Source organism: Bos taurus, chromosome 8 (assembly GCF_002263795.3).
Source record: "Bos taurus isolate L1 Dominette 01449 registration number 42190680 breed Hereford chromosome 8, ARS-UCD2.0, whole genome shotgun sequence".
Taxonomy (NCBI): domain Eukaryota; kingdom Metazoa; phylum Chordata; class Mammalia; order Artiodactyla; family Bovidae; genus Bos; species Bos taurus.
In genome coordinates, this window is record NC_037335.1 from 53,201,081 (window position 1) to 53,226,643 (window position 25,563).

At 34.5% G+C, this 25,563-nt stretch overlaps 1 protein-coding gene across 2 annotated transcripts in view; it reads left to right on the plus strand.

The window, feature by feature from the left end:
- Nucleotides 1-25,563, plus strand: part of VPS13A (vacuolar protein sorting 13 homolog A) — a 276,405-nt gene that overhangs the window by 21,804 nt on the left and 229,038 nt on the right. For both annotated transcript variants that reach the window (XM_024996187.2, XM_059889554.1), the window contains exons 2-12: nucleotides 4,843-4,886; nucleotides 7,737-7,779; nucleotides 11,536-11,631; nucleotides 11,903-12,004; nucleotides 16,159-16,268; nucleotides 16,986-17,045; nucleotides 18,841-18,900; nucleotides 19,130-19,210; nucleotides 22,508-22,565; nucleotides 24,558-24,685; nucleotides 24,870-24,976. In XM_024996187.2, the coding sequence (XP_024851955.1) occupies nucleotides 4,843-4,886; nucleotides 7,737-7,779; nucleotides 11,536-11,631; nucleotides 11,903-12,004; nucleotides 16,159-16,268; nucleotides 16,986-17,045; nucleotides 18,841-18,900; nucleotides 19,130-19,210; nucleotides 22,508-22,565; nucleotides 24,558-24,685; nucleotides 24,870-24,976 (889 nt within the window). The remainder of the gene's footprint in view (nucleotides 1-4,842; nucleotides 4,887-7,736; nucleotides 7,780-11,535; nucleotides 11,632-11,902; nucleotides 12,005-16,158; nucleotides 16,269-16,985; nucleotides 17,046-18,840; nucleotides 18,901-19,129; nucleotides 19,211-22,507; nucleotides 22,566-24,557; nucleotides 24,686-24,869; nucleotides 24,977-25,563) is intronic.

Below are 25,563 nucleotides of genomic sequence, written 5' to 3' on the forward strand. Positions count from 1 at the left end.
TAGTCTGTCCTTTAAGTCCAGGGTTTCCAGTTTGATTTTCTGTCTGGATGATCTGTCCATTGATGTACATAAGGTTGTTAAAATCCCAACTATTATTGTGTTACTGTTGATGTCTCCTTTTTCATCTTTTAAGATTTGCCTTATATATTTAGTTGCTCTTCTCTTGGGTACACATATATTTACAGTTGTTTTATCTTCTTGGTTTGATCCTTTGATCAGTATGTAATGTTCTTTTCTATTTTTTGTAGCAATCTTTTTTAAAAATTTATTTTAATTGGAGGCTAATTACTTTATACTATTGTGGTGGTTTTTGCCATACATTCACATGAATCGGCCATGGGTGTACATGTGTTCCCCATCCTGAACCCCCTCCCACCTCCCTCCCCATCACATCCCCCAGGGTCATCCCAGTGCACTAGCCCTGAGCACCCTGTCTTATGCATTGAACCTGGACTGGCGATCTATTTCACATATGATAATAATATATATGTTTAAATGCTATCTCAAATCATCCCACCCTCGCCTTCTCCCACAGAGTCCAAAAGTCTGTTCTTTACATCTGTGTCTCTTTTGCTGTCTCACATATAGGGTCATCATTACCATCTTTCTAAATTCCATATATATGCGTTAATATACTATGTTGTTGTTTTTCTTTCTGACTTACTTCACTCTGTATTATAGGCTCCAATTTCATCTACCTCATTAGAACTGCTTCAAATGCATTCTTTTAATGGCTGAGTAATATTCCATTGTGTATATGTACCACAGCTTTCTTATCCATTTGTTTGCTGATGGACATCTAGGTTGCTTCCATGTCCTGGCTATTATAAACAGTGCTGTGATGAACATTGGAGTACACATGTCTCTTTCACTTCTGGTTTCCTCAGTGTGTATGCCCAGCAGTGGGATTGCTGGGTCATATGGGAGTTCTATTTCCAGTTTTTTAAGGAATCTCCACACTGTTCTCCATAGTGGTTGTACTAGTTTGTAGCAATCTTTAAAGTATTTCATGTGATATAAATATTCCTAGTTAGGCTTTCTTTTGATTTCTGTTTACATGAAATACCTTTTTTCATTCCTCTCTGTGTGTGTGTCTCTAGATCTGAAGTGAGTCTTGTGTAGTGGGTCTTGTTTCTGTATCCATTCAGCCACTCTGTGTCTTTCAGTTGGAGTGTTTAGTCCACTTATATTTAACTTAATTATTGATTCGTATGTTCTTACTGTCATTTTGTTAGCAGTTTTGTATTTGTTGTTGTAGGTTTTCTCCCTTTCTCCCCTGCCCCCCGCCACCTTTGTTCTCCTATGATTTGACGAGTATCTTTTGTGTTATGTTTGGGATTCCTTGTGTATATCTATTACAGATTTTGGTTTGTGGTCACAGTGATGTTTTTGTGTATAGCAGTCTATGCAAAACATAAAAGCCCAAACATCCCTACATGAGAAAGGAAATACTTTTAAGTCAAGGAAGTGCAGAGTCCCATGCATGATAAACCCAAGGAGGAACTCACAGAGACATACATTAGTCAAATTGACAAAAATTAAAGACAATGAGAAAATACTAAAAGCAACAAGGGAAAAAAAATGCATATAACATACAAGGGAATCTCTATAAGGTTATCCGCTGATTTTTAGGAGAAACTCTGCAGGCTAGAAGAGAATGGCACAATATATTCAAGGTGATTAAATGGTAAAATCTACCTTCAAGAATACTGTACCCAGCAAGGCTCTCCTTGAGATTTAATGGAGAGATCAAAAGTTTACAATCAAGCAAAAGCTGAAAGAGTTCAGCACTGCCAAATCAGCTTTACAACAGTTGTTAAAGGAACCTTCTTTAGGTGAAAAAAGAAGACCGTAATTGAAAATAAGAATATTATTAAACAAAAAGGTCACTGGTAAAGGCAAACAGACAGTAAAGGTAGGAAGTCATCCACACACACAAAACTAGTAGGGAGGTTTAAAGATGAAAGTAGAAAAGTTATCGACACCCACAATAAGCTGTTGTTTCATCAATCAGTTTTGTCCAACTCTTTTGTGACCCCATGGACTATAGCCCACTAAGCTCCTCTCTCTGTGGGATTTCCCAGGCAAGAATACTGGAGTGGATTGCCATTTCCTTCTCCAGGGGATCTTCCCCAGGAACCAAACCTGTGTCTCCTGCATTGACAGGCAGCCTTTACTACTGAGCCACCAGGGAAGCCCAAAATAAGCTGTTACTGCTACTGCTAAGTCACTTCCGTCGTGTCGGACTCTGTGCAACCCCATAGACGGCGGATACACAAAATAATTAGATACAAAACATAGTATGAAAAATAGTCATTGTGAAGGGATACAAAAAATAATTAGATACAAAATTTAGTATCAAAAATAGTCATAGTGAAGGGAGGAGAGTGCAAATACATGTTTTTAAAAAATTCATTTGAGATCGGCAACTTAAAACAGTTGCATAGATTGCTGTGCAAAACTTGTCGTAATCAGAAAAACCCCAAATCTAAAATCACTTGTACTTTAAATGGTACTGCTAATATCTAAATTTAGTTTTATATGTGGATATTAACTTTGGACAAATTAAATGTTGTTACCTCTTAATTTTTCTTCAGTATCATGTAGTTTTCATTTTGTTGCACTGGAAGCCCTTTTAAAATTTGTTAAAATATATTTGATAGAAATATTTTTTCTATCAAGTTTAATTTTTAACCAGTATATAGAGATATATAACATTATAGACTTAAAGCTATTTATTTAGAGAAGATACATTTTAATGTAAAATAACATTTTACAGTATAATACTTTTTCCGGTTGTACTAATTCATTTTATGTCTGTGTAGTATATTGATTTAAAAAAAATTCAAAGCTGCCAGTTCAAAGAATTAGCCATAAATGGAAAGTTTAAGCTATACTGTTGAACATTATATAATGGTGCTTTCCAGGAGCTGGGGTTAGAGGAGAAATGGGAAGTTATTGTTTATAATGTTTCAGTTTTACAAAAGAGTTATGAGGATGGATAGTGGTGATGGCCACACAAAAATGTGAATGTATTTCATACCACTGAACCAGATGCTTTAAAACGGCTGATGGTTAATTTTGTTGTTTGTATTATACCACAATAAAAAATGTATAATTAAAAAAAAAAAGAAAAAAAGTAAATGATACTCTATATACCTGTGTCATTCACCCAATATATATTGGTCAGTACCCCAATATATTAATGTTTGTTTCTAATTGTACAAGTCACTTCTATTAGATGTTCACTGATGTTACTTCTTGGTGTTTTCCCCGTATATCATGTGAACATCTAGATAACAGTTCAGTTCAGTTCTTTCGCTCAGTCGTGTCCAACTCTTTGCGATCCCATGAATGGCAGCATGCCAGGCCTCCGTGTCCATCACCAATTCCCGGAGTTCACCCAAACTCATGTCCATCGAGACAGTGATGCCATCTAGCCATCTCATCCTCTGTCGTCCCCTTCTCCTCCCGCCCCCAATCCCTCCCAGCATCAGGGTGTTTTCCAATGAGTCAACTCTTTGCATGAGGTGGCCAAAGTATTGGAGTTTCAGCTTCAGTATCAGTCCTTCCAGTGAACATCCAGGACTGATCTCCTTTAGGATGGACTGGTTGGATCTCCTTGCAGTCCAAGGGACTCTCAAGAGTCTTCTCCAACACCACAGTTAAAAGCATCAGTTCTTCGGCGCTCAGCTTTCTTCACAGTTCAACTCTCACGTCCATACATGACTACTGGAAAAACCATAGCCTTGACTAGACGGACCTTTGTTGGCAAAGTAATGTCTCTGCTTTTTAATATGCTTTCTAGGTTGGTCATAACTTTCCTTCCAAGGAGTAAGTGTCTTTTAATTTCATGGCTGCAGTCATCATTTGCAGTGATTTTGGAGCCCAAAAAAATAAAGTCTGACACTGTTTCCACTGTTTCCCCATCTATTTCCCATGAAGTGATGGGACTAGATGCCATGATCTTAGTTTTCTCAATGTTGAGCTTTAAGCCAACTTTTTCACATTCATCGAGAGGCTTTTTAGTTCCTCTTCACTTTCTGCTATAAGGGTGGTGTCATCTGCATATCTGAGGTTATTAATATTTCTCCTGGCAATCTTGATTCCAGCTTGTGCTTCTTCCAGCCTAGCGTTTCTCATGATGTACTCTGCATAGAAGTTAAATAAGCAGGGTGACAATATACAGCCTTGACATACTCCTTTTCCTATATGGAACCAGTCTGTTGTTCCCTGTCCAGTTCTAACTGTTGCTTCCTGACCTGCATATAGGTTTCTCAAGAGGCAGGCCAGGTGGTCTGGTAGTCCCATCTCTTTCAGAATTTTCCACAGTTTATTGTGATCGAGTTACTCATATTCAAATTACTGCCTAAAAGTGAAGGCATTCATTTTCTGTAGCAGAATTAAAACAGAGCAAGATAGGACAACACTCAGTATCTCTAATTAATAAGAAATCCTTATTAATCTCACATGGTTGAATTAAAAATCTTTCCAGTTGCTCATTGCAAATATACTTAAGCAGTCATTTTTTCCAGTAATTTCTTACATCATGCTATGTTGGTAGATTCATATTATTTGTATAATTTTGATGAAAATATATCCATTATCCTTGAGCTACGCTGTATAGGTCAGAACTTAAATGATGTTTGCTCAAACGTAGAATCTTAGACTAAGTTGAAGAATGAAGGGGAGCCAACAATTATAGTTGGATTCTGTTTCTATTTACATTTTGATAACTGTTTTCCTTGATAGGACATTTAGGAATGAAGTATACCTACCTTGTTAAAGTTTATTTGAATATTTCACTTTTAGTTTTTTATTCATTTTGTTTTTTTCTTTTAGGAGCTGTGGCCCTGAAGAATCTTGAAATTAAAGAAAATGCCCTGGTATGTTTTGACAATAAGCACTTTCTTATGTTAGGTTCCATGAACAGGTTACATTTAGGTTACATGAACATCTTCCTGATTTGTCATCTTAAATTATTTAAGTTTAAGAAAACTTCTTAAAGTAATTTTTAAAAACTGTGAATTTTGCAAAATGGACTTTCAATCTCCATAGAAATACAACCTGACTGTAATTTCCCCCACTAAAAATATTTCTAAAATTTGTCTCTTCCCGTATGCTTTCATTTTAGATTTTTAACTTACCTCTCCAGTCATCTTCAGTTTTTTTTTTTTTCCTGGTACCATTTTAATCATATATATATATTTTTGCCATAGAATACAGTAGCATTAACACTGTTGTGCAGCCATCATCAGTATGTATTTCTGGAACATTTTTATTACACTAAGGAAGGCTTTGTCACCAGTAAGAAATAACATAACTCCCCATTCCCTTTCTCCACTCACCCTGCTAACTTCTGCTTCACTTAATTTGCCTATTCCAAGTACCTCATATAAATGGAATCCTGCTATGTTTGTCATTTTTTATCTAGTTTACTTAACACAATTCCTTTGAGGTTCATCCATGTTGTAGCAGGTATCAGGAAATCACTCCTTTTTATGAAGGCTGAATAGTATTGTATGTATATACTGCATTTTGGTCACTTTTCTGTTGATGTACACTTGGGTTGTTTTTGCCTCTGTCTCTTGTGGATAATGCTGCTATGAATATTAGTATTCATGTCTGTTCAAATCCTAGCTTTCATTCCTGTGGGTAAATACTTAGGAGTGAAATTGATGGATTATTTAGTAATTGTATGTTTAGCCTTTTTAGGACCCCCCACACTAACTCAGTCCATAAAGAATTCACCTGCAATGCAGGAGGCCCGGTTTTGATTCCTGGGTTGGGAAGACTGCCCTGGAGAAGGAAATGGCAGTACACTCCAGTACTATTGTTCAGGAAGCTCAGGGACGGAGGAGCCTGCTGGGCTCCAGTGCATGGGGTCACAGGGGTCGGGCACGGCTGAGCCATTGAACCGCCGCCACACTGTTCCCAAAGCAGTTGAGCCACATTATGTAGGCGCACCTTGGAGATTTCGTAGGTTCGTTTCCAGTCCGCTACAGTCAAGTGAATATGGTCACAAAAAAGCAAGTCACGGAAGGTTTTGGTTTCCCAGGGTATTTAAAAATTATGTTTACACTCTGTGTGTATATGCTCAGTTGCTCAGTCATGTGTGTGTCTTTGCAACCTGACAGACTGTAGCCCACCAGGCTCTTTGTCCATGGAATTTTCTAGGCAAGAACACTGGAATGGGTTGCCATTTCCTACTCCAGGGGATCTTCCAACCTGAAGATCAAACCCGCGTCTCTTGCATCTCCTGCATTGGCAGGCAGATTCTTTACCACTGTGCTACCTAGTCTAAAAAACCAGTGTACGTACATCAGTTAAAAACTAATGCTGTTGGGAAAGTGGCACTGATAGATTTCCTCGATGAAGGATTGCCACAAACCTTCAATTTGATTAAAAAAAAAGACAAAACCAAAAAAAAAAAAAAATATCAGTACCTGGGAAGTGCAACAAAGTAAAGCACAGTAAAATGAAGTATACCTGAATTCCCACCAGCAGTACGTGAATTCCAATTTTCCATATCCTTGAAAACATTTACTTTCTGTTTTTTTGATAATAACTATCCTAATGAGCATGAAGTGGTAAATCTTACTGGTTTTCCTTACTGCTTCTCCAATGATTAGTGAGGTTGAGCATCTTTACATGTGCTTGTTGACCATTTTTATATGTTCTTTGGAGAAATAGAAATGTTTATTGAAAAGCATTGCTGATTTTTTAAAATCATGGTTTTTTTTGGGGGGTGGTGCACTTTGGTTCTTTACATACTTTGGATATTTCCCTTTGTCAGAAGATATGATTTGCAAATACTTCCTCACATTTTGTGGGTTGTCTTTTGCTTCTGTTAACAGTGTTATATACAAACATTTTTTATGTAAAAAGTTAAATTTTGATGAAATCGAATTCATCTTTTTTTAAAAATTGTTGTTGCCTGTGGTTTTCATGTGATATCCAAGAAATCACATGATTTTGTTTTCTTCTGAACATTTTATAGTTTTAGTTCTTACATTAGATCTTTGGTTCATTCCGAGTTAATTTTCATATATGGTATAAGATAAGGGTCAACTACATTCTTTTTGCAAGTGGATATCCAGTTATCCTAGTACCATTTATTGAAAAGGTTGTCTTTTCTCCTATTGAATGAGGAGAAATTTATTTGAGGATATTTTTTGCACTAGTGGTTTAGTTTCCCTTCAAATACACACTGACAGTGAAATTTCCCACTTTGTTTTCTTTTTCAAACAGTATAAAAGCTGTAGTGATTCTGGTATGAGTAACTTTGGTGGTCAGTATTGCTGTAGAATCTTTCGCTATTTAAGGTGATCAGGCTCTGAATTTTATGGATTTGAAGATATTGCAGTTATGTATTTAGAAACTTAAATAAGTACTGAAGGTAAAGAGAAGATGTTGCTGCTGCTGCTGCTGCTAAGTCGCTTCAGTCATGTCTGACTCTGTGCGATCCCATAGACGGCAGCCCACCAGGCTCCCCCGTCCCTGGGATTCTCCAGGCAAGAACACTGGAGTGGGTTGCCATTTCCTTCTCCAATGCATGAAAGTGAAAAGTGAAAGTGAAGTTGCTCAGTCGTGTCTGACTCTTAGCGATCCCATGGACTACAGCCTACCAGGCTAAGTTAACTTAAATCCCTTAAGTAATCTTGGGAAGAAAAAATTAGTTATGTGTTTTGCAAACTGTGTATGTACTAATATTTTGCATATATATTTTTTTGTAGAGTCAACTGGACGTACCATTTAAAATTAAAGTTGGCCATATAGGTAAGCTGTCTTTGTTATTTGTATGTCCTCCTGTTAGACATGTAACCAGAATAATATGTCTAGTATCTCTATAATGTGATATAATGTTTCTGAGCATAAATTAAAAGAATCATGTGTTTTCACCTATATAAAACTTTGTTGTGTAACTTAATGTCTGTTGTGGTCCATATATCCCTGTTGAATACCTGTGAAATACTTTAAAAACATATTTCTAGCTGTACTGGGGCTTCGTTGTTGCAGGCGAGCTTTCCCTAGTTGTGGTGAGTGGGAGCTACTCTCTCGTTGTGCTGTGAGGGCTTCTCACTGCAGCAGTTTCTTTTGTTGTGGAGTACAGGCTCTAGGGCACATGGGCTTCAGTAGTTGTAACATGGGCTTAGTAGTTAGAACTTGTGGGCTCCAGAGTGCAGTGTGGGCTCAGTAGTTTTGGCACACATGCCCAGTTGCCCAGTGGCATGTAGTGTCTTCCTGGACCAGGGATCAAACCAGTGTCCCTTGCATTGCAAGGTGGATTCTTAACCCCTGCCACCAGGGAAGCCCCAATACTTGTGAAATTATACATCTTGTTAAGTGTTGAAATGAGTTGAGATCCAAAGCATTAAAACTAGTGGAGAGCATGACTGTCTCAGTTTCTTAAGTTTCTGACTAGTTATCATTGCTGTATTCTGATTGGCCATGGATAAGTGGTATAAGGAATTGGGTCTGGATCCTCCAGGCAGTTTGGTCAGGAACCAGTCAAAAACCTGGTTTCTGTTCTGTTAGTTTTCTAGGAAACACTATGCTAATTTTGTTGTATTACATTTCTAGTTTTTGTAGTTTACATATACTGGTTGAGCAGAATTACATTGAGCAGAAATTGATTCAAATGTGTTTAATAAAGACATATATGTTTCATTTCTTAAATTATTTCAGTTTATTGTTTTAACTTTGTTGTTTAAACTATTGGTTTACATATTGTGCAAGATGATAGTATTATTATCTGTGACTTAAAAGTAGTAGTATGCAGATAATTTGTGTAGAAGAATTTATATAATGTTATTGCAATGTATTGGTGTCACTTGGAGAATAAGGTGTTTTGAAAGCTTATATAAATTACCTAATGAAAATCTCCACAATTTTGTGCTCTTATAGTTGTTATTAGACCATATGCCAAAGAAGCTTTTTTCATTTACATTGCTAGGACTCTTAATTCTGTTTCTCTTCTTCCTTTTGCCCCCATAATTTAAACACTACTTAGTATAAATAAAATGGGGAAAATGTCACCCATTACTTTTCTACCTAGTATATTTATTTTTGCAAATTTTTATAAGGTTTTTTACATGTGAACATTTTGACTTGTAATCATGGTGTATGTAGGTTTTATATATTTTTAAATTATCATTAATAAAGATTCCTCATAATCCATATTGATTTGACCTCCCTTATTTCTCAATATTGCATATTACAAAATTTGAACAATGTAATCTTATTTCTATTGGTCCAAAAATTTACAGTAAACATTTTCATATACTTTTTGAAAGTATTTTGAAAGTCATTGAATTTTATAACTATGATCATTGTAAATCATTGTATATAAATTTAACATCTATTCTAGAAAACGATATAAGGACAGTAGGTAGACTTGCTTTCATTTAGTGCCTTCATTATTTCTGTTTTCTCTTTTCTTTTCTGACCATGTTTAAAAATGATGACAGGGTAAATTTTCAGTGTTAATGTAAGGTGGTAGAAAGTACACTGAACTGATACCTAATACATAAGATAATCTTGAGAGTCATTTAAGGTTTCATTTGCATATCTCTATCATAGAAACTGCCATTATTTAATATCATTATTTTTTCTTCTAGACAGTAAGTTTTTTGAGAAGTGGATTTAATTTTAAAATTTTAATATCTTCACTTAGCACAATACTTGGCTTATAGTAGGAACACAGTCTGCTAAATGAAGTACACATTTCCAAATGAGTGATGTAGTGGTGCAACCAGTTTTATAAGAACATATTGTCCCCTTGCCATTAATGGGGGTTGTTAATCTTACTGATTTTTCAAAGTTTTCCTCATTTAAGATGCAGAATTGCATACATATCAAATATACTTACATACATACTTTCAAAGTAATTGTTTTCATGTGGAAGATTTTTAAAGTACCTTCTTATGTATTTTTTCTGATTTTTCTAAATTTTCTATAATAAGCCTGCCCTTCATAAGGAAGGAAAAAATGATTTGGTTTAAAACAAATGCTTAGTGGTACGAATGGTATATTGTTAGTATAGAAATTTAAAATGGTCACTATCTTCTCTGATTTTAAAACTTAGAAAGCTATTCCTCTTTTAGAAGTCAGGTAGTTTATTTTTCTCTAAATTAGTATGGAGAAATCTTTTTCTTGATTTGGCATTTTTAAAAACATGGGTTTTTGGAGTTATATAATACAGTATGTCTAAGTATGTAGTATTGTTTTTCAGTCACTAAGTTGTGTCTGACTCTTTGAGACTCCATGGACTGCAGCACAGGCTTCCCTGTTCTTCACTATCTCCTGGAGTTTGCTCAAATTCATGTCCACTGAGTCGTTGATACCATCTAACCATTTCATCCTCTTCTCCCCTCTTCTCCTTTTGCCTTCAATCTTTCCCAGCATCAGGGTCTTTTCCAGTGAGTTGACTCTTCACATCAGGTAGCCAGAGTATTGGAGCTTTAGCCTCAGCATCAGTCCTTCCAGTGAATATTCAGGACTGATTCCTTTAGGATTGACTGGTCCAGGCAGTCCAAGGGACTCTCAAGTCTTCTCTAGCACCATAATTCAAAAGCATCAATTCTTTGGTGCTCAGCCTTCTTTATGGTTGAACTCTCACATCTATACATCACTTCTGGAAAAACCATAGCTTAGATTATGCTGACCTTTGTTGGTAAAGTGATGTTTTTGGTTTTTAATACACTGTCTAGATTTGTCATAGGTTTCCTTCTAAGGAGTTAATGCACCAATAATGTATTTAGTAAGTCTTTTCCTTCCCTGATCATGACAACTAATTTTAAATCTAGAGATTCATACTTTCTAAAAATATTTTTTAATATTAAAAATTATTGTAGAAGTTTTCTACATATACTAAGTACATAAAATACATAAAACTAGAATTAATAGTATAATGAGTCCTTTACATCATATTCTTTAGTTTAAGAAATCTAATGCTTTTAAAATACTTTGCTGTTGGGTTGTAGCAAAATATTTTTATTAGTTGAAATGATTTTCTAATATTGCCCAGGATCCTTGATTATTATCATAGGAATTTATGAGTATATACACTTATGATAATCATACTTATACAAATATCATATATATACAAATATGTACATAGTGTGTAAAATCGCTATAAAATATACTTGTATAAAGTATGTAATCTTCCTTTTTATCGTATAAGAAAAATATTTAGAGATTTTGAATAAGAATTGGTACAAATCAATCTTATTTTATCAAAGATTATTGATTAACGGAAGGATAATACTGATATGTTTGTGGTACATATCACCACAATAGAAACTTGTAAATATTTAGAACATTTTTAGTAGATTTTCCAACAATACTAATACAGATAATTTCAAATCATCACTAAAAAGACTTTTAGTTTATTGTTGTAAAATAGCTTTCTATAAAGTTAATGAGCTCGTAAAGTCAAAGACTACTTTGTTATTTCCCTTAGTGCTTGATAGAAAATAGGCTGATAGTAAATCTAGATTGAAAGAATAATATTTTTTCTTTTTTTTCATATAGGTACTCTTAATCTTATAATTCCATGGAAAAACCTTTATACCCAACCAGTTGAAGCTGTATTGGAAGGCGTTTATTTACTCATAGTGCCTTCTTCTAGTAAGTCAAATTTTAAACATTGTCATTTCAATTACTCCTTTTTTTAATGTGAAAAAATCTTTATATTTGATAATTTGTTCAAATAATTTTGGTGAATTTTTTGAGCTTTTTTAATATTTAAATGTGTTATTTTGGTAATATAAAGTAAATTGGTTTTTACCCTCAATTTTTGTGAACTTTGAATTAGTGATTATTTTCCAGGATATTTTTTGGAATGAGTATATTTAAATTTAAGGTAATTAAGAGTCTTCCTTTTTTATACTTTCTGCAGGAATAAAATATGATCCTATAAAAGAAGAAAAACAACTCTTTGAAGCAAAGCAACAGGAATTGAAAAGAATAGAAGAAGCAAAACGAAAAGTAGCTGATCAAGGTAAAGATAACAATAAGAATGGTAATAAGAAAAGCAGAAAAGAGCTAAATATTTATTACATTACTATATTATTTTCTTCTGGAAGCACTGAGATTACTTTAAAAATATGATAGTCTTATTACAAGAATTTTAATGTGGTTTCTATGTTTTATCATGTTTATAGAAATTTTACCTTATAGAAATTTACCTTAGTGCAAATAATATTCCAAACTTATAAGGATGAGGTTAGTTTTTTAGTAGTTAATTTCATGAGGTTTTTTTTTTTAACCTTTCTAGTCTTCTCTTCCTTATTCCACTTTTATCAGTTCTTCACCTTTTGGAGATACTTAGTTTCTTGATATATTTCCAAATCTGTTTACCCTCTGGCGTCACATACATTCCTGTTCAGCTTAGACCAAAATGGTCCATTACTTTAGTCCCCTTCTTTTGTTAGTATTAGAGATGTCCTGCAGAAATCTAACCCCTTTCCACTTATTGCTGTTGATGATAATGGAGTAATGGTAGGAGTTCTTTATATAACCATCAACATCTACACTCCTGTACTCTGACTCTTAACTTTTCCTTCTAGTGAAGCTTTCTCTTTGACATGTAAATATGCCATAGCCTCTCTTATCTTTTAAGCATCAAGTCATGTTCCTATGGTTAGCTTATGTTCCTCCATCCTTTGATGCTAAGCATCTTAGAAGAGTTGTGTGTGTACTGCTCAAAATGTCCTTGCCATTAACTTACTTTTTAAATAAAAAGAAAGCAATAATAAACGATTTACTGGTTGGCAAACAAGTAAAAAAAAGGCATTAAAAAAAGGAGATTTACCACAATTCCTGGCAATACTTCTTATGTTTTCATCTCTATTGTCTTTCATCCATACCCTCATCCTCTTTTTTTAAAAAAATTTTTTATTGTAGTGTTCATTTAAAATTTGCCTTCTTAATGACTTTTAAGTAGTTCAGTGGTATTAAATACATTTATTGTATTGCATCCACTATCATCATCTCTCCCCATATCTCTTTTCATCTTGTAAAATTGAAACTTTACACTTGATAGACAATAACACACCCATTCTTTCCCCCTTTACCCCCAGACCCGGGAAAAACTGCAATTTTGCTTTTTGTCTGTTTGGTTTTGACTGTTCTGAGTAATCATGCAAGTGGAATCATATAGTATTTGTATTTTCTTCAGTGGTTTATTTCCCCATGTAAAGTATTATGTCTTCATAATGTCGGACAGGACTGAGTGACTTTACTTTCACTTTATGTCTTCAAGGTTTATCAATGTTGTAGCATTTGTCACAGTTTTCTTTTTAAGGCTGAATAAGATTCCATTGTGTATCTGTGTGTAAAAATTAGTATTTTAGCATCTTTTTGTCTGCTTATTGACCATTTGCTTATCATGGGAAGTCAGATCCCTAGTTTTGATTAGCAGTTGGATGTGGGTCTTAACATTTATTACATAGACCTTTTACTTAGTATGTCCATTTTGGCATGATGGATTTCCTTGTACCTTCACATACATAGTCTCAGAGTCTGGAGCCTGTCAGTTTTATTGTCTCCAGAATAAACATTTGCTTCTTATGGAGTGGGAAAAAGGATAATTGCTTGATCCTGTGGATTGGAAGAGGAAGGATACCTAGAAATCTAACTACTCAATATACAGATTTTAAGCCAATCCTTATATGATCACCACCTTCTTCCACCTCTTTGCCATTTATATTTTCAGAGGATTCCAGTTAGTGAATCTTCCCAGGGTTCTTTTTTTAGCTCATATTGTATTTTATTGGCATCTCAATTTATGGGCATTTGAGATCAAATTTCTTCTTCTGTCCTGTTGTCTAAGCCCATCTGCTTTCCAGCTTCTGAATTTTTTAAGCTTTCTCTTATTCTTCTACACTCTTTTCTTTTTGTCTTGGAGATTTATCCATTTTTCCCCTTTTGCCTTCATGGGGTTTTACTGAGGAAGAGAAAAATAGATGCAAACTCATGTTTAGTCAGAAGTGCCTCCTAGTTATACTTAAATCTAAAATATAAATGGCCATGCTTAAGATTCATCCATTATACCTGTTATCAGATAGAATTTTGAACTCTTCAACAAAATACTTTGTTGCTCTTATGACTTGAATCTTGTCTACCTTTCCAGCCTTTTACTGACCCCATCCCTTTCATATCTTTTCTGTTCTTTGTTCCAGCCATACTGGCCTATTTGTAGTTTACTGAATGTACCAACTACTCTGTGATCATATCTTACTTCCTGCATTATTCAATATACTTTTGAGAGTTGTCAGCGTTAGGAAGATAGTTCAGGCTGTAAGGTATGGATGAGATTCTCTGCAGCAACAGTATAAAATGAGAAGAGAAACATTTCTAGAACTAAGCCCTAAAGAAAGCCAGCATTTAAGGATTGTGTAGAGGAGGAAAACAGCAAAAAAAAAAAAAAGACCAAGAAAGAGTGGTTAGGTAAGTATTATAGTAGGAAATTTGGAGGTTACATTTCGATGGGAAAAGAGTGGTTTGGAAAGTGAAGAATATGTCAGATCCTGCTGATTTATCAGGTATATTGAGGATTAAGAAATAATCATTTTATTTATGACATGGAGGTCCTTGGTTACCTTAGAAATTGCTATTTCGATTTAGTGATGATTGCAGAGCGGAAGCTTTGGTTTCTTCATAGTTGTAAAGTGGTTTGCTAAGAGTAAAAAGAGCAGTGAAAGAATTGTTGGACTTTTGAAGAGTACCAAGAGGAATTTTAAGATGGTTACTCTGGAGTGTGAACAAGTTGATTGGAGAAATGTAGTAAGGTTGTTGGTTAGTTGAAGTTGGTAATGACTAACTTAAAGTAATTGCAGTCTGTTTTGTGGTAATTTTCTTCTCCCCTACTCACCTGGCAAGGCATACACGTTTATATAAAAAGTAGAGTTTGGATTTGTGTCGGCTTGGAACTTTATTGACAGAAGAAAAAGGAGAAAAAAGAAAGCAGAAGAGTTTAAAATGTTGGTGAAATAATGTATTAAGGAATCTGAGCTGGGTAAGGAAGTCCGAAAGAAACTAGTTGATAGGGAAAGAAAAATTTAGCATTTAATTGAATAACTAAATTTATAGAGCAGAGGATTTTATTAGGTAGTGGTGGGATTCAACATTTAAAATAAAAAACTCTCATCTTCAAAGAGTTTTTTTCTACTTCTGTTTATTAATTCTAAAGTCCTGTTCAGTATGTTCGTTCACTCATGCTTCCCTTTGATGCAAGTATGAGAATACCTTCATCAGCTTTTCTTTCTCTGAGACTTTCTGGGTCAGCTGAATTAGGAAGTAGTCGGAGAAGGCAATGGCACCCCACTCCGGTGTTCTTGCCTGGAGAATCCCAGGGACGGAGGAGCCTGGTAGGCTGCAGTCCATGGGGTCGCTAAGAGTTGGACACGACTGAAGTGACTTAGCAGCAGCAGGTCATTAGAGGAAAAGATAAATAATAAGTGTATACAGGTGGAATAGGACTAGAAAAAGATCACTTTCATTGGCATTTTTAAGTGGGGGCAAAAGTGTTAATAATTAGTGGTTATCAGCATATTAAAAAAAATTAGGAACCTCGATTTTTTATTCTTTCTATTTTCCTAGAAAGTATTGAAGAAGATTGTTTAATCTCATTTTGAAAAATGAAACAAATGAACATCTTTCATTTTTGCTTAAAAGGGGAGAGGGAGAGAATCTTATATCTTCCTATTTTGTGTTTATTAGAGAAGGAGCATATTCAGCTGTTTTATACTTCTATCCACAGACACCTTATGATGATAGTACAAATTTTAAGGGAGATTCTTTCTTTGCTACTGTTTCTGACTCTTCTAATATGATCCTGTTATAATTCTTACCTAATAATCTTACTGTTTTTCATGTCCTTATGTACTCAGGTATACCTACAGAAATTATAAAATTTGATGCCAATAAATTCTACATGATAAGCATTAGTTTGGACAAGAAAGTAGGTTTTGAAAACTGTGTGCATTTAGTCACCCAGGAAAGTCTTTTGGTATGTAAGATACTTGGAAAGGAGACTTAGTAGTCTAACTACAGATTTCTTTCTTTAAGAAGGTAGCATTTCTGTTATTTCAATACAGATACTCATAGAATGTTTTTTTCATTCATATTAAAAATGAATATTTGCAATTGTAGAAAAACAGCTTGTGGAGAAACAGGACACTTTCACAGAAAAATTAATTACCCAGATCATAAAAAATCTTCAAGTGAAAATTTCCAACATCCATATTCGCTATGAAGATGATGTAAGTATTTTAATAGGTAATAACTGTTTTTATATTTATTTTGCTGTTTATTGACAGTGGTCAACATATGAGATGCTGGCAAGTGGAGGGATATAGAGCTGAACATGACATGATCTTTATTTTTTATAATTAGTTGTAATTTGCAGTCCTCAGTGCCTTGATTACACTTTTCTAAAATGTTCAAGCATCAGATAATGAAGGAAAATTTCTTTCTTATTATCACCTTTGGTAGATTTAGCAGTTACATGTTTTTAAAATACTTTATACTGTGTTTACTTCCTGGAAAAAGCAATGGTTTAGGAATCATTAGTTAGACTTAACTAATTGTTTGATTTCAAATAGATCATATATTATATCTCAAACACATCATTGTTGGCGTCTCACAGCTCTGTTGTGAGGGTCAATCTCATTTTTAATAAACTTCTTTTTTGTAGATTGAAAAAGAGTATTTTTTTGTTCAGTTGCTAAGTCATGTCTCTTTGTGATCCCATGGACTGCGGCAACATTATATTGATATATTATTATTGTACCACACTAATACATTGGTACTTTATATGTAGTTAGGAAAAATGTAGAAATAAAAATTATTCCAGAAACTAGGAAAATGTTTATGAATGTTTGAAATAGCTTACTTACCAGAAAGTGAACTTTTTCTACAATATAAATTTTGTCCATCTACTAAAAATCTGAGTAAAATTTACTCTCCTTCCTCTTTAGGTCACAAATCGAGAAAACCCTCTGTCATTTGGTATTTCCCTTCAGAATCTCAGCATGCAGGTACTTGGTTTAAAAAAAATTTTAACCATATTTAGTTTTGTAGTATAGTTAATTAAATTACTAATAACTACTTAATGTATGCCAGCATCAAGGAGTAGGTATCTATATAGAATTCATACAGAAAGTACATAGACTGGATTGAAACTGGGGGTAGGTAGTTTCATATTTAAAAAATGGTTGATAATCAAATTTAGTTTCATATGTGAGAGACTATTTGCCAATTATGATATTTCATACTTATTTTACTTTAAAAAATCCATTCTGAATTTTAAATGCATAAGTACAAAATAAAAGTAATGTTTCATTTCAAAATCTTTGATTAGTTGTGGAAAGTATACAGAATCAAATCATTTCATCATCACTATTACTAGTAATTGTGGCATACTTTCTTCCTGTTTAGTTTTTTAATTAAGAAACTTTAAAACTGTAGGAGAACATAAGAATTATGAGACACTTGCTTGTATCCAGAATGGATGATAGTTAAGTTTGTCATTTAGTTTAAATTTTAAATACTTTTAAAGAATAAGCTGTTATGAATAAAGTTTAAATTCCTTTTGTATTCTGCTCCACTCTTCTCTCCCACCCAAGAGGTAAACATCTTACATTTTTAAACTTTACACTGTATATCCATTAAAAATGTGTAGTATTTGGTAGATTTTTAAAAGTTCATGTAAATGTTACATGATTCTTCTCTGAGTTTCCTTTTTTGCTACACATTGTTTGTGACGTGTTTATTGCCACATGTAGTTTAATTGATTCAGTTCAGCTGCTGTATAGTATTTCATTATATGCTTTTGTTTTTTATGTTCATTCAGTTTTTGTGTATGGTTTTTAAAATTTGGATCTACCTCAAACAGGAAAAGAGAAAAGTCAAGTGAAAAGTTACTCAATAAAGTTGGGTGAGGTAAACTGTCAAATGCTATTGTAACAGTGAAAAATAAGGTTGGGAAAATTAGCCATTGGATCTGGCATTGTGAAGGTGATTGGTAACAGTGTCAGCAGTGGTTTTCACCACTGGTTTTGGAGGTATTTGGAAACTTGTCCCCCACCCGAGCCATACTCAATTGCAAACTCAGGCTGAGACCCAGCTGTTTTGTTTAAAAATCCCTCCAGGTCATCCTAATTGCATGATAAAATTTGAGCACCACTGTTCCAGTCCATTTAGTTCTCTAGAAAAAATGAAAACCATCTTATAAATATAAGCATTTGATAGCAATTTATTTCCCTCAGTGACTTTTCATTGCTTTTAAAGTCTATAATTTTGTCAAAATAGTTTATAATCCCTGTGTAATCTGATCCTAGGTAGGACACCTGATTTTACCTCTTTTCTATGTTTTGAATATGTTCTTGGGCCGTATTGGGCTACTTCAGTTCTTTGAACATACCATACATTCAGATATCTTCCTACCATGAATCATATTCCCTACTAAATTTAGAATTGATAACTTCCATTAATGTGTCACTTAGTAGGTTATGTATCACTTTCACCATCACATACCTGAAATTGAGGCTCCTACTGTGGAGTCTTTAGTTACGGACTTTATTCTCCCAGAGTACTGCGTATTTAACCTCCATAATGGCACTTAACCAGTTTATAGTTTGCTTTCTAGTTTGTTTTTCACCAGGCAATGGGATTCTTGAATACAGAATATTCAGTTAATATTCTTTGACTAAATGTTATGTTTTCAAGGACATTTTAATGGTAGATTGGTCTAGGGCAGGATAGATTCTGTTTATCACTCTGCCATTTCACATGCAAGTGACAGTTTTTACTGCTTCTTTTTTTCCTTTTCAGACAACTGATCAATACTGGATTCCATGTTTACATGATGAAACTGAGAAATTATTTCGTAAGGTAAAATAAACAATGTTTATTTTTGACAAAACAAAAAATACTATGTTTTGTCAGTCAATGGGCTTGACAAAAGATACTTTTAAGACAAGTGATAATACCTAGATAAGGATTTTTATGAATTGTATTGACTTAAGTGTTATATGACCAATTATTTGAGACTTCTGAAAAAGCATATGCTAAAGAATCTTCATTGAAAATGAGGCTTATAATAAATTTGATTTATTTTCAGTTAATCCGATTGGATAACCTTTTTGCCTATTGGAATGTGAAGACTCAGTTGTTTTATCTTAGTAATTATGATGAATCAGTGGTAAGTAAATTTTTTTGATACGTGCATATATATCTTTGGTATCATATTTTGCATAGTTTTATTCTTTGTCATTTATCTAACATACTGTAGATAATATGTTAGTCAGTGGTCCTTTTTTTCCTAGGCAAAAATCCATTAAAATTTCCAGCAGTAGGTGAATATATATGTTTGTACATGGACATATATAAACATACCTTTTTGGTATAACTGATATGAAACATTTGTTAGTTATGTCTGCAACATAATGTTTTGATATTTGTATATATTGCAAAATGATCAACACAATAAGTCTAGTTAATCCATCACCATATGTAATTATACAGTTGTTTTTCTTGTGATAAGAACTTGCAAGATTTACTCATAACAACTTTTGAATATGCAACACAGTATTATTAATGATAGTCACCATGCTGTATAATTACATCTCCATGAGTTAATAAATACTTATTTTATAACTGAAAGTTTGGACTTCTTGACTCCCTTTGTCAATTTTTTTCCCTTCCTGTCAGTACCTCCCTCCCCACTTCCCTGCAACCATCGATCTGTTCTCTATGTTATTTTTTCTTCTAAATTCCACATAAAAGCAAGATATGTTTGTTTTTCTGTCTTTAAGCTATTTCACTTAGTGTAATGCCTCAAGGTCCATTTGTGTTGTCCCAATGGCAAGATTTCACTTTCTTTTATGGCTGAGTGATATTCCACAGTGTGTGTGTGTGTGTGTGTGTATAAAACATTTTCTTCATTCACTCTTGATGGATATTTATGTTGTTTCTATATCTTGGTTATTATGAATAATGCTGCAGTGAACATGGAGTGCAGATATGCTTTCAAGTTGGATGTTTATTTTCTTCTCAGAAGTGGAGCTGTCGAGTTATATGATAGTTCCGTTTTTTAATTGTTTGAGGTCCTTCCATATTGTCCATAGGGTCTGCACCAATTTGCATCCCACCAACAGAGCAGAAGGGTTTTCTTTTCTCCACATTTTCACCAACATTTATAATTTTTTTGGTTTTTGATAATAGCTATTCTAACAAGCGTAAGGTGGTATTTCATTGTGTTTTGGTTTACATTTCTCTAATGATTAGGGATGATGAGCATCTTTCCATGTATCTGTTAGCCATCTGTATTTCTATTTTGAAATTTTTAATTGGGTTGTTTGAGTTTTTTTGCTTTTGAGTTATATGGGTTCATTATATATTTCAGATATTAGCTCCTTATCAGATATAATATTTTCATATATTTTCTTTCATTCATAGGTTTCCTTTTCGTGTATTTGATAGTTTTCTTTGCTGTGCAAAAGCTATTAATTTGATGTAGTCAGTTTGATTATTTTTGCTTTTGTTGCTTTTGCTGTCAAATCTAAAAACTTATTGCTAAAACTGATGTCAGGGAGCTTACCACCTATTTTCTTCTGGAGTTTTTATGGTTTCAGGCCTTATGTTCAAGTCTTTAATCCATTTTGAGTTATTTTCATTTATCGTGTAAGGTAGTCAGATTTCATTCTCAAATAGCTGTCAAGTTTTCTCAAAACCACTTATTGAAGAGAGTGTCCTTTTCCCATTGTATGTTCTTGACTCCTTGGTCATAAGTTGTAACTGACTCTGTATGTTGTTGTTCAGTTGCTAAGTTGTGTCTGACTCTTTGCAACCCCATGTGCTGCAGCGTGTCAGGCTTTCCTGCCCTTCACTATATCTCAGACTTTGCTCAAACTCATGTCTGTTGAATTGGTGATGCCATCCAACCATCTTATCCTCTCTTACTCACTCCTCCTCCTGCCCTCAATCTTTCCCAGCATCAGGATCTTTTCTAATGAGTCAACGCGTCACATCAGGTGACCAAAGTATTGGAGCTTCAACTTCAGCCATCAGTCCTTCCAATGAATATTCAGGGTTGATTTCCTTTAGGATTGACTGGTTTGATCTCCTTGCTGTCCAAGGGACGCTCAGGAGTCTTTTCCAGCACCACAGTTAGAAACCATCAATTCTTTAGCTTTCAGCCTTCCTTATGGTCCACCTCTCACAACTGTACATTGTGTACAACTGGGAAAACCATAGCTTTGACTATATGGACCTTTGTTGGCAAAGTGAGGTCTCTGCTTTTTAATATGCTGTCTTGGTTTGTCATGACTTTTCTTCTAAGGAGCAAGCGTCTTTTAATTTCATGGCTGCAGTCACTTTCTGCAGTGATTTTTGGACCATATATGCATGGGTTTATTTCTGAGTTGTCTGTTCTGGTCTGTTGATCTGTGTGTCTGTTTGTGTGACAGATACTAATACTGTTAGCTTTGTAATATAGTTAGATATCAGGGAAGATGACAACTCCAGCTTTGTTCTTTCTCAGGATTGCTTTGGCTATTTGGGTTCTTTTGTGGTTCCATATGAATTTTAATATTGTTTTTTCTGTGAGAAATGCTGTTGGTATTTTGATGGAGATTGCAACATATCTGCAGATTGCTTTGGGTAATATGAATCTTTAACAGTATTACTTATTCTAATTCATGAGCATGAAATATCTTTCCATTAGTTAGTGTCCTTTTTATTTTTGTTCCTCAGTGCCTTATCGTTTTCAGGGTACAAGCCTTTTACCTCCATGGTGAAGTGTATTCTTACATTTTAATGCAATTGTAAATGGAATTGTTATTTTTTCTTTCTGATAGTTTGTTATTAGTGTACAGAAATACCACAGATTTCTGTATATTGATTTTTGTATCCTGCAACTTTAATTCATTTATTATTAGTTTTAGCAGTTTTTGGTGGAGACTTCAGGGTTTTCCATATATTATTATGTCATTTGCAAATAGTGAAAGTTTACTTCTTCCTTTCCAACTTGTATGCTTTATTTATTTTTCTTACCTAATTTCTCTGGCTAGGACTTCTAATACTGTGTCGAATAAAAGTGGTAAAAATGAGCATCTTTGATTGTTCCTGATCTTAGAAGAGAAGCCTTCAGCTTTTCACCCTGGAGTATGATGATAGTTGTGGGCTTGTCATCTCTGACCTTCATTATATTGAGATATGTTACTTTTGTACCCACTTTGTTTTGTCTTAAAGAGATGTTGAATTTTATGAGATTTTGTGTATGTGCTTGTATGCAAATATATATAAATACATTCCTATCTTAATAATTTCTAGAGCCTTCTTACATAATAGTAGTTTGATGAAATAGTATTTAGTCACTTTAATATTTTCTTAGCTATACTCTCCTAAGTTTGAGTTATTTTTTAAAATTGCTTTTAAACATTTTTGCATATACTAGTATTAGCATGAATATAAGTAATATCAATTTGACTTTTAATAGAGCAGCCTGAGGAATGGCATTGTTGATGAAAATATTGTTCCAGAAGGTTATGATTTTGGTAAGTAAATTTCATAAGATAAATGTACAATTAAAGTAATCAGTATAAATTTGAAATGAATATTGTTGATGTCACTGTGGTATTTCATGTTGATTTTCTCATAAAATTAAATGTATTTCTAATATATACACAAAAGCAAAATACTTTGCTGTATCATGTGTGTTGATGATTCTCAAATATATCAGTTTAATTTTGACTTATTTCTCCTTTACCCTACTGTCATTTCTGGCTGTTTCATTCAGAGTCTGATGAAGAGACAGGAAGCACATAGTAATTTGAGAACGGAAAGTATTTATGAAGAATTACTAAATATAAGAGGGTATTAGAGTAACAAGGGATTGGCTAACAAAGCGTAGAGAGAACACTAAGGAATGCAAGAATAGTATGGGATTGGCCAAAATGTTTGTTTAAATTTTTCTGTAGCATCTTACGGAAAGATCTGAGTGAACTTTTTGGCCATCCCAATAGCTAGAAGAAACAGCCTTTACCCCGGGAGTTAGGTGGAGTGCCCAAAGAAGTGCGTCTGTCTCCTTCAACACTGAGATCTAGAACTTGTTGGAGAGGGGATTGCTGTGGGTCACTGACTGGCAGGGGAGTCCCCGATGCCCTATTGGTAAAACTTGTAAATTACCCTGAAGGAACTTTTGGGAAATTGACCCACTAGGAAGTCTTGTGGAGAGTTGTCTCCAGAAGGTACTCTACTCTAAAACCTCCTGAGCAATGTATTAAGAGAATTTGCTGGCTCTTGGGTGGTGCTGTGTGCTGCAGGAGTCTAGTGCTGAAGATATCTGTTGTGCTGCAGGACCTGGACACTGGAGAAGCCATTTTCTTTAAGAGCTGTGTATTGGAACCATGGCACAGCAAGAGTCTGCTGAATGAGCACAGTAGTACCACAAAGCATAACTCCTTCCCCCCTGCAGTATCTCTCCCATGTCCTCTCAGTTCATTTTAGTCGCTCAGTCGTGTCCGACTCTTTGCGACCCCATGAACTGCAGCACGCCAGGCCCCCCTCTCCATCATCAACTCTCAGAGTTCACCCAAGCTCGTGTCCATCGAGTTGGTGATGCCATCCAGCCATCTCATCCTCTGTCGTCCCCTTCTCCTCCTGCCCCCAATCCCTCTCAGCATAAGGGTCTTTTCTAGTGAGTCAACTATTCGCATGAGGTGGCGAAAGTATTAGAGTTTCAGCTTTAGCATCATTCCTTCCAAAGAACACCCAGGACTGGTCTCCTTTAGAATGGACTGGTTGGATCTCCTTGCAGTCCAAGGGACTCTCAAGAGTCTTCTCCAACACCACAGTTCAAAAGCATCAATTCCTCGGCGCTCAGCTTCGTCACAGTCCAACTCTCACATCCATAAATGACCACTGGAAAAACCATAGCCTTGACTAGATGGACCTTTGTTGGCAAAGTAATGTCTCTGCTTTTGAATATGCTATCTAGGTTGGTCATAACTTTCCTTCCAAGGAGTAAGCGTCTTTTGATTTCATGGCTGCAGTCACCATCTGCAGTGATTTTGGAGCCCCCCAAAAATAAAGTCTGACACTGTTTCCACTGTTTCCCCACCTATTTGCCATGAAGTGATGGGACCAGATGCCATGATCTTCATTTTCTGAATGTTGAGTTTTAAGCCAACTTTTTCACTCTCCACTTTCACTTTCATCTACCTGTTTTGCCTTTTAGAGTGTGTTCCTGCTTCTTAGGGTTATTTATTTATTTTTTTTTTGAGGGGGAGTGCAGTTAGCTTGCAAAAAGCAATTGTATTTATTGTACTTGCAAAAAGCAATATGGGTTATAGATAAAGGCAAAAGACTCCTCAAGACTAAGTGATAATTCATCTGATCAAGTTATAGCAGTATGGAAATTGGAAACTGGAAAGGGTATAGAAGAAATGAAAATGAGCATTTTCAGCTTGATTCCTCTAGCACTTTGTGACTTGGAAAAAGAACTCATTATTTTAAAATAATTTTTAAAAATTTGTGTTATTTTTCAGTATTTCGCCCCATATCTGCCAATGCCAAACTTCAGATGAATCGCAGATCGGATTTTGACTTTTCTGCCCCCAAAATAGACCTGGATGTTGAGTTACATGACATAACAATTCAACTTAATAAACCACAGGTGATTTTTTTTTAATGAAATTTTAAATTGTAGGTTATAGTTTGATAAAAGCAGAGCTAAGATTTTAAATGTTAAGATTCATAATGGTATATAATAAACATTACCTTAAATAAGTTAATAATTTAATTTTTATCTTTGACAATTAAACAAAAAATCTTAAAGATTTAATTTTTTCATTCTTCAGTATTTCAGTTTTATGGAACTTCTTGAATCGGTTGATATGATGACGCAAAATGTACCATATAGGAAATTCAAACCTGATGTACCTCTTCGTTACCATGCCAAAGAATGGTAATATGCTTTAAACTTTTAAAATTGAAGTATAATCGCCATAATGGTTAGATATTTGTACATACTGAGAAAGGATCACCGCAATAAGTCCTTAACGTCCAGTACCACACATAGATAGCAAAACTATTTTTCTTGTTATAAGAACTTTTAATATCTGCTCTCTTAGCAACTTTCAAATATGCCATACAGTATTATAAGCTGTAGTCAAAATGCTGTACATTATATGCCCAGACCTATTTATCACTGGAAGTTTTTTGGACCCACTTCACCCATTTTACCCATCCCCCACCCACTCCTTTTGTCTCTCACCAGTCTATTCTCTGTATCTATGAGATCATTAAAAAAAAAAAAAACTTTATATAAGTGAATGCTACAGTATTTGTCTTTCTCTCACTTATTTCGCTTAGCATAATGCCCATCATCGTTCATTCATGTTGTAACAAATGCCAAGATTTTATTCCATTTTTATGGCTAAATAACATTTGCATGTGTGTGTGTGTGTTTGTATGTGTATACTTTATCCTTTCATCCATCTATGGACAGTTGGTTGTTTCCATATCTTGGCTCCTATAAACAATACTGCGGTG